The sequence below is a fragment of the Myotis myotis genome, unplaced genomic scaffold (assembly GCF_014108235.1).
Source record: "Myotis myotis isolate mMyoMyo1 unplaced genomic scaffold, mMyoMyo1.p scaffold_m19_p_6, whole genome shotgun sequence".
In the NCBI taxonomy this organism is placed as follows: Eukaryota; Metazoa; Chordata; class Mammalia; order Chiroptera; family Vespertilionidae; genus Myotis; species Myotis myotis.
Genome location: NW_023416368.1, coordinates 32,599,072 through 32,609,063, shown reverse-complemented (window position 1 = coordinate 32,609,063; position 9,992 = coordinate 32,599,072). Strand labels below are relative to the sequence as shown.

Sequence of the window (9,992 nt, the reverse complement as noted above, 5' to 3'; positions counted from 1 at the left end):
TGGTATTATTGCTGCTATAACCAGAACTGAACAATTTATGCAGCCTATTAAGAAATAAATGTAATTATGGACTACCTTAAATTTTTTGTAGTATCTTTCCATACATATCCATTAAAATGTGAATTTCAAAGCCATTTGACTGTCTGGTCTACTACCTTTTATTTTAGTAGGGCTTCAAGTGTAATTCCTGGCAAGTGTTGCAATATTTCCACTAACCAGGCTGGTGGTTTATGGTTTTTGTTTTTGATTTTTTTAATGGACAGGCTTCCTTCTGAGTAGAAAAAGAAAATAGTTTGTAATCAATAATTTTCTAACAAAAACTTGCAATATATACAGTGATGTATAAATATCCTAAGCACCAAAGTTATTGGGCTTCTACTTATCCACTCTGATGAATGTGTTTTTGTGGTGTTTTGCCAACTTAGGAAGTGCAATCAAACGGATGTTGGTGAGTGCCCAGGGCAGCAGTTACTGCATTTCACGCATCCCAAATGAGCTGTAAGCTGCAAGCCTTCTTTAGGTAAGAAAATTGGTCATTTGAAAAATAAATGATCGATTTCTAAAAATGACCGTACATGTGCAGGCTGGAATTTACATATTATTTTCAGGCTAAGAAAGATCAATTTGTTTTGCATTCTAAAATGTAGTTTACTGACATTGTCAAATTATTTTATATGACATTTATAGTTTGTGGATGAGTTTTATGCTCTGAAAACTAATGTACACAAGAAAAAATAAAATGTAAATGTTATTTTTGGTACATAATATCCTTTAGTTATGGTGATTCTATCAGTGAATCGGCAATTTAATGATTTTACTAAATAAGCAGTTTTAGCAATCAATTCGTATTATACACGGTCCGGTTTAATATATAGCACAATTGCTTTGTCTAGAATTGCAAGGTGACTTTTTTAACCTGGCATTTTGAAAACGTCTTTGTTTTATTTTTGGCTTCATTGCTTTGCTAGTGAGGAAATGTATTAAGGATGACTTTTTGGTAATACCTTCGTGAAATTTTATCTATTCTATAGGCTACCAAATAAAACAATCACAAGCAGAATGTCGATAAATGTGCTCTACATTAGGGTTTAGAATTCAGTGTTGGTTCCTTTACCTTCCCCGGGCAATCATATGTTATTTTAGGAAATGAGCATTAAAGAATAGATCAGGCCTTTCAAATCGCATATGCTTTGAATTATTGATGTCAGCAGTTTCATATATTCTGCATTGTATTGTTGGGCCAGTTCTCCATCATGCATGTGATTTTAGTCAGATTAAAATGTATGTGGTAGCACTTTTGCCTGATGCTTGAAACACATAGCTTTGCATTTCTTTTTTTGTTTGTTTTTTGCTTTCCATTTCAGTTTTTTGCTTTCCATTTCAGTTTTCCAAACTCAAAAGATGACTTTTCATTTTGTTCAGTGACTAGGTCAGCCCTGCTTCTGGGATCCAACTCTGTGTTGTGATTAAGAGGTGTTTCCCATCAGACAGAGGGACTCTCAAGACAGAGAGATATTTATATATTAAGTAACTATTTCATTAGATTTAAAGGCATGTTTTAATTATGACACTGACTCTTCCACACATACATTTCTGGCAATCAAGGGTGAAAAGAGAATTGAATAGTCAACCACAGTTAATGTTCAAAAGTACTCTTACCATTATTTTGCCTCTCAAATAATTATATATGTAAAATACTTCAGATTTTTATGTAAGAACATGTACAAGATAACCCGATATACTTGGGTATATCTGGACCTGAAATTTATTGCAACTTAGTTGTATTTCAGGCTAATACCTGGAGATTTATCATTTCTTTCTGTTGGAGAAGAATGCTCTTCCCTTTGTTATTTTTCATTGGCGGGAAATAGGTGTGTTGCTTACACAGACTTTGCCCCTGCCATGGCCAGTTTCTCTAGAGCTTTTGTGTCCTGGGTATCATCTGAAAATTATAACAGATCATTTGACTTTTTATTAGAATTGTGCTTCAACTGAATGAAATTGGTTCAGAAAAATGCATCGGACAATTTAAAATAACAACTGCAACATGCATTGAGCACTTACTACATGTTGGCACTTAAGTATGCTTTAATTCTCACAACAACCTTACACCTTGGTACTGTTGTTCTCCCTGCTTTTCAGATGAGGAGACTGAGGCTTAAATTAATTTTCTCAGACAAGATCACATGGTTAGTAAGTGGCAGAGCTGGGACTCATTGAGACCTATGCTTTTAATTGTGTTTTACTATTCCCTAGTTCTCCCAGGAGTTCTTAGCACAATTGCTATGTGATGCATCCTTCTGTGTAGGAGATAATAAGAACACAGTAACTGACCAGGAATAAACCTAGTTTTCTTGAACATTTCCGCTTTGAAGCCTCCCCTGCAACCTCCTCCCACATACAAACTCAGCTGTGTAGCCTTGCCTTGCTACTTGTTCCAGTTTCAGTGATGGCATTTATCACAGCATTTTACCATTTGGCCACAGCCCTCTGAGAACAGGTTCCCTCTTATTGATCTCTGTACCCTCAGCATAGAGCAGTACTCATCAATTCATAAAAATGGAAGATTACTTTTAAAATAGTCATAAACTGTTTTTCACTGTTTTACACTGTTATGCTATACACTTAGAGCACAAACCCGTAATCGGAATGTGGAAAAATGATCACGTCATACTTTTTAATGTTTACAGAATGAAGAGGCGCAGTTTCTCTGTTGTGAATAAAATTGGCCAGTCGTCACCCGCAATGAAACAGTCAAAACTTGAATTCTACTCTTCTCTCAACCAGACTCCTATGTACACTGCTCTTCCAGACTGGGGGAGTTTGCCTCTTCATGTAGTGTTACACATTTTTCAGTATCTTCCTTTAATAGATCGGGCCCGGGCATCTTCCGTCTGTAGGAGATGGAATGAAGTTTTTCATATTCCTGACCTTTGGAGAAAGTTTGAATTTGAACTGAATCAGCCAGCTACTTCATATTTTAAGTCCACTCATCCTGATCTCATTCAGCAGATTATTAAAAAGCATGCTACCCATCTCCAGTATGTCAGCTTTAAGGTAAGAAAAATAAGCATTACATCGAAACCATGGCATATTTTACCAATATTTTTAATACCTAGATTCTTATGTTAAGCAGTGAGTGAATTTTGCAGAATTTTATCTCAAACTATTTCCTGTTTTTCTGTAGTTATTTGCATAGATTGAGATGTAGAACTTGAGCTATAATCGAATAACTTCAACTTCAGTTTCCTTCACCTGGGTGCTATTATTAAAATTCAGGTCATTGGAAAAGATTTGAAAGTATGAAGTGCTTAGAAAGTTAATTTTCCATATTCTCTTTTCCTTACTTTTTTATGAGACATTTTGTATGAAGAAAAAATACTAGTTTACTTTATAGCTCAAAAGCTAAATATAATTTTGCAGATGAATTCTGTTAAATAAGTATTTGTCCGTAACTTTCTAATAAGTTTGACCTTCATGAGATTAAGATTTAAATTGTCTTTTTAGGTTGACGGTAGTATTGAGTCAGCAGAAGCTGCCTGTAATATACTTTCTCAGCTGGTAAATTGTTCTATCCGGACCTTGGGCTTGATTTCAACAGCCAAGCCAAGTTTTATGAACATGTCAAAGGTAAAGATGCTATGCTTTTTTGTAGGATATACTAAAATTCTTGCCAAACTGGCAGAAAGGATTCTTTTCCTAAAAACAGACAATATTCTACTTGTATTCAAAGAATTATTTAAAGCAATTTTCTGTTGACTAGCACTTATTTTTGCTGAAATAGCTTATTCATGGTTTCATTCTTTAGGTATATTTTAGTCATTGTTTCCCCAGTAAATATCATTAATACAAAGTTAATGATATGATTTTCAAGTGCTTGTTTACTTAGTTACTTTGAATAAAGGGCACGGAGGGCCAGCAAATGGGTGTCTTCCCTGTCACTCTGGAGTCTCTCTTTGGAGGTGGAACAGTATATCTGACTAAATAAACTATATTTGTTAGGATGATGTTTGAATCTATGTAGTAGACACTACGAAACAACCGTGGCTTAAAACACATGACTGAAGTTTATTTCTCTTACGTTAAAGAAATCCCTAGTGAGACAGTCCACAGCTGGTATGAAGTTGTTCGGAACCAGGCTTCCTCCAGGCACTCCATTCTCTCCAAGGCATTTTTTCGTTTTCAATGTCGAAGACGGCTTTCTGAGCCGCAGCCATCACGTCCTTATTCTAGACAGCTGATGGGAGCAAGTGGGGAAGGAGGGTATGCCCTCTCCTTTGCAGGGAGACTAGCCACAGTATCGCATGATGCTTCTGTTCGTCTCCTAGGCCAGGATTTAGCCAATGACCTGCCACACCAGGTTTCTGGGAGGCTAGGAGAGTCTTTTAGCTGGGTGGCAATGTGTCCAGCTAAATGTTGGGACTAGATTACCAAAGAAGAAAGGATGAATCGTGGTTAGAAGCAACCAGCAGTCTCTGCCACACACAAAAACAGTGACTGCCTTCTCTTCAGCTTGAATGCCATCTTTTCAGAGAGGCCTTCCTCTACCACTTGCTAAAACACCCGTTCCTCCAGCTACTCTTTACTCTATTATAACATTTTAGTGTTTTTGTATCATTCGTCAGTACTTGGAAATACCGTACTTATTTAGCATGTTTATTCTCTTCTCCCCAGACTACGTCATAAACTCTTGAAGGCAGAGATTCTAATTTGTTTACCATGATAAACCCAGATTTAGGATAGTGCCTGCTACGTAATGAGCACTAAATTATGGTCGTCAGTAAAACGGGCTAATGGAAACTTTCCTCTAGAAGAGGATAGAGGAATAGTAACATCTCCCTCATAAACTAGGTCATGGCTCTCTTAGCAAGCATTTCTGCTAGCTTGTTTATCTTTTTAAGAGATGTGCTGGGGAAAAATGGGTCATTTGGGGATTAGAGTAATACAATTAATCAGATGAAAATGTATTACTTCTAAATAGTTATTTTCTTGTTTATAAACTATGGATCAGATGAGCCTAAAATTCTTAAATTCTAAGCTGTCTCTCATGTTACACATCAGCTTTAAGAGCCAGCTTCTAGATAAGCTGATGCCGACACCGGAGAGAGGCCGCGGCCATGAGCAGGCTCTGCGTCTATAGTAAAATGTCAAGCTCTGCCTCTATAGTAAAATGAGCTCTGTGGCTTCTACGGAGGTTGTGGATCTCTCTAAGCCTCAGTTTTTCATTTGTAAACTAAGGGAAAATAAGATAAAAGTACAGCATTTTGCTAGATATAAAAAGTGCTGTAAGAACATATTGTTACTATAATAAATTTGTACAGGTTTCCCTGCTATCCAAAAGCAGAGCTTTCCTATGAAATCTTTTTTTAAGCTGAAATGGCATAAAGTGAAGAAGCTATTACCTCAGGAGGCATCTTACTAACGGATGCACAAAACACATTAAAATGAAGCACAGGTGCTCACAGACACAGGGCAAAGTGTGGCAGCTTGATGCTGAGACGCTGTGTGGCTCCTGGAGAGGGAGCTTGGCGGGCCATGGCCCTGCTCAGGGTGCACGCTGCCTCTACGACTCGCTGCCCATCAGATGCTGAGCATTGCTTCTGCTTGTTGCCTTTCTTCATGTCAGTGAAATACTCCGGGTTTCTTTCGGTTCGTGAAAACAGGTACCAATGTAGGTCTTTTGTAAAAGTGAAGTGGTGTAAAGCAGACTTTTGAAAAACGGGGAACCTGTACTCTAATACTTAACCGTGTCCTTCAGGACTGAAAGAGTCCACGGAGAGTTGATTAAAAGGGGGAAAAACCTTATATTTCTTAACGAAAAGGAGTTCCTTATTTATGTTTCCTAACAATTTTTGGCATCATCAAATTTTGCAAAGAGGTCTAGTCATCCGCTGTTTAAAAATTTGTAAATCACTTAATTAGTATAAGTCAGTAAGTTTTCTTAAAATAAATTATGATTTACAACCAATTTGATCATTCTAAAAGGGACAATAGAACCGTTGATAAATCCAAATGGATTTTGAAAAAGGAAAAGTGATCATGCCTGGATATGGTTTCCAGACTTTTTATCCATGTCCAAAAATACTACCTCTGAAAACTTGTAAAACTATACCCATTTTGAGCCCAACCTATAAATAAGTTTGAGTTTGTCAATATTCAAAACAGAAAGTTTCAAAACATACTTTTAATTTGCCAGCAAAGAGCATATCCCTAAAGAATGGCATCATTTATTGATTTATTCATCAACAAATATTTGTTGACCTTCTACTGTGTGCTCGATACTATTTTAGGTGCTGGATATATAGGAGTGAATAAACCAGATAAGAATTATATTTCTTCTAGGGCAAGGGTTGAACAGGCACAGGTAATAAATATTTTAGGCTCACACAGTCTTACTACAACCCTACTGCTGCAGTGCTATCAACTCTACGTATCTAGCACAGGGTGAAAGCCAACGTACACAATGCATACTGGAAGCAGCATGGCTGTGTTACAGTAGCTAGTTATGGACACTGAAAGAGTTTCATGCAATTTTCACATGTCATGAAATAACCTTCAAAAAATTTTTTGCAATTATTTAAAAATGTAAAAACCATTCTTAACACATGAGCTATACAATAACAGACTGTGGACTAGATTTGGCTGGCAGACTATAATGTACATAATTATATCCTTTTAATATTGAAAACTAAATCCTGAAGATTGAAATAATTGAAAGACATATTTATGAAATCTTTGAAACTTTTTCCTTTCTCACCATTCCATTTATGAATTATAAAAGTATTTAAAAAACTACACTTTGTTATAAAAATATCTTTTATTGGCTAATGGTATTATGAAAAACAGTCATATGTTGATGCCTTTTACTATGCTGTTATTAGCATATGTTGATATAATAGTTTTAATGAATTATTTGATTGAAGCGGTAGATCTTTAAATAATGTTTTCATAATTTTTTTTCTTATTGCTGTGCAAGTCGCATTTTGTGTCAGCACTTACAGTTATTTTTGTCAACTCAAAATCATTGTCCTCGGTCAAAATCGAAGGTACGCCCGTGGATGACCCCTCACTGAAGATTCTCGTGGCCAATAACAGCGATACTCTAAGACTCCTAAAAATGAGTAGCTGTCCTCATGTTTCATCTGATGGTGGGTTATATATTTTTTAAGCTTGCATGATGTTTTTTTATAGTAATAGTAACAATGCAATTTCTTATTGAAAACTACATGCTTCTGAAACATAATTTATTAAACTTTTATAAAAGAAATTTTAATCTGTAAGCTAGAGATAGCTTGAATTGCCTCTCCTAAGAGTATTGTAATTATATATATTACACACATATATATAATTATGTGTATCTTGGCTATTTTAGTAAATAATGACTAATAACAAATGTAAATTGACAAAAATGTTAGTATGATCTTCGTTCTTAAAAATGTTTCCCCATTTCTCACAGGAATCCTTTGTGTAGCTGATCATTGTCAAGGCCTTAGAGAACTGGCATTGAATTATTACATGCTAAGTGATGAACTTCTCCTGGCACTGTCAAGTGAGACTCATGTTAACTTTGAGCATCTTCGCATTGATGTTGTGAGTGAAAATCCTGGACAAATTGAATTTTGTTCTATTAAAAAACAAAGTTGGGATGCACTTATTAAACACTCCCCTGGAGTTAATATCGTTATGTACTTCTTTTTATATGAAGAGGAATTTGAGACATTCTTCAAAGAAGAAACCCCTGTCACTCACCTTTATTTTGGTCGTTCAGTAAGCAAAGCAGTTCTAGGACGGGTCGGTGTTAACTGTCCACGACTAATTGAGTTAGTGGTATGTGCCAATGGTCTTCAGACTCTTGATGATGAACTTATTTGTGTTGCTAAACACTGCAAAAACTTAACAGCCTTGGGCCTCAGTGAATGTGAAGTTAACTGCAGTGCATTCATTGAGTTTGTAAGACTATGTGGGAGAAGGCTAACCCAGCTATCTATAATGGAGGAAGTTTTGATCCCTGATGACAATTACAGCCTTGATGAAATTCACACTGAAGTCTCCAAACACCTGGGAAGAATATGGTTCCCTGATGTCATGCCCGTCTGGTAATTGACTACCAAAGATTCTTAACTATTTTTTAATCAGTAAGATGAGCTTCTTTCAGTCTATGCAAATGTAAATTTTAAGATGCATTGCTAAAATATTTTAGGTAAAATATTTCATCATTTGTAAATTGTCTTAATAGGTTGCAGCAGAAACATTAGAAAAAAATACAAGAAATTTGAGAAGCCAGAAATTTTAGTAAAAGGGCACAGAGAGTATGTTGTGGTTAGTTGATATGCAAAAAACTACAGTTTCTAGATAAGCTTCTTAGCCTTCCTTGAAGGAATATCTTACCTTGCTAAATTTATAATATTGAGCTTAGGCTCCCTTAAATTATGCCATTTACAACTTTATATTATTTTAGTTGTTTTTGTTTCATATTAATTTTAATATATTTTATAAAATCTTTAGTATTAAAAACAATAAAATCAAAATATAGCTATAGAGGCTGACATAATTATACTTCATTTTTAGTACTATGTAAGATCATATTATGATTTAATAAACAACTTTTAATTTCCAATACACTTGGAATTCTACTTTATTACATTAACTTGGGAGAAAATTGATAATAAACTAAAGTGAAATAATATTAATTCATTTTATGAAGATACTGTGTTAGTTGATTAAATACACTCCTGAATTAAAAAGGTAAATTCTGCAGAGTGTCTGGGAGGGAACCAGTGGTTACTGATCTATTCCTGTGTATCTGAAATGATGCCAGGCCCTTTGCACGGTGATCTTATAATTTAATCAGTAACGCAGCAAAGCTCCCTCCTGGCTATGCATTAACTTTAGGGTAAGGATATACCTTTAAAATGACCCGCAAGATACTACAAGACCTGGCTTCTTCACACTTTGCTCTCATTTTCTCCCCACCAAACTGCCCCTTGCCCTTCTGCTCCCGTTCTCGTTCAGGTCCTTCAGACTGCATGCACCCTTAGTCAGAAGGCATCGGTCGGTACATACAATTCTTTCTGCTTTGATTACTCTCTTCGCTCCCTCAGATCTTCCCTTTGGATGTCTTTTCCTCAGGGAAGCCTTATGACTCTCAGCACTCTGTGGCTTTCCATGTGGTGCGTCTCACTATTGTAACTGGCCATTTACTTGTATGACTTTCTGCTTATTCTATTTCACAGTGTAAGATCACTGTTGGGTTTTATTCACTGTTGTGTCCCCAGCATCTAGCATAATATTTAGCATCATAACAGGCACTCAGTACATTTTACTTAAGTACTTTCTTTTTCAAACTTGTCCCCCCCCAAATGTTAAATTTAATTCTCAGAAATAAAATTAAAAAGAAAATTAGAAATATGTTTATTATTTTCCAGTTTTGAATATTTTTAAATATTCAGGAAAACATATTTTATTGTTAACATTATTATAGATATCCCCCATTCCCCTCCCCCCCACACTAAGCCCCCGACCCAGCCCCTGCCCCACCCCAGGTCTTCACCACATTATTGTCTGTGTCCATGGGTTATGTATATATGGTATATGTTCTTCGGTTAATCTCTTCCAGTCCCCCTACCCCTCTCCCCTCTAAGATCTGTCAGTCTGTTCCATGTATCCATGCCTCTGGTCCCATTTTGTTCATCAGTTTATTTTGATCATCATTAGATTTGCTGCTCTGATTGACTGACCGTTTTCCACCTTGTCTTCTAATTCCCTGATCTAATCCTCTGCTTCCCAGAACCTATTGTTTATTCCTTCCAGTGTATTCTTTATTTCAGATATGTTGTTTTTCATTTCTGGTTGGTTTTTTTTCTTTTTTCGTGATTTCTATGTCCTATTTCATGCTGTTGAGTATTCTTAAAACCATTACTTTGTATGTAGTCTGTATGTATGTAGACATTGCTTTGCCTTCATTTTATTTAGCTCCTTTTCTGAAGAGTCCT

At 35.9% G+C, this 9,992-nt stretch overlaps 1 protein-coding gene across 1 annotated transcript; it reads left to right on the top strand.

Annotated features, from left to right (window-relative positions):
- The first annotated feature begins 2,691 nt into the window (after positions 1-2,691).
- LOC118658885 (F-box/LRR-repeat protein 21) lies at positions 2,692-8,426 on the top strand. The gene is made up of 4 exons (XM_036314676.1): positions 2,692-3,057; positions 3,508-3,630; positions 6,977-7,148; positions 7,457-8,426. The coding sequence occupies exons 1-4, from the start codon at positions 2,692-2,694 to the stop codon at positions 8,098-8,100; spliced, it is 1,305 nt and encodes a 434-aa protein (XP_036170569.1). The 3' UTR covers positions 8,101-8,426.
- The last annotated feature ends 1,566 nt before the right edge of the window (positions 8,427-9,992 follow it).

Bases quoted from the DNA above. Each gene is read 5' to 3' on its own strand.
- LOC118658885 (XM_036314676.1), top strand. From the start codon at position 2,692: ATGAAGAGGCGCAGTTTCTCTGTTGTGAATAAAATTGGCCAGTCGTCA. The intron at 3,058-3,507 runs GTAAGAAAAATA...TTGTCTTTTTAG, and splicing joins TCCAGTATGTCAGCTTTAAG to GTTGACGGTAGTATTGAGTC. The intron at 7,149-7,456 runs GTGGGTTATATA...CATTTCTCACAG, and splicing joins TCCTCATGTTTCATCTGATG to GAATCCTTTGTGTAGCTGAT.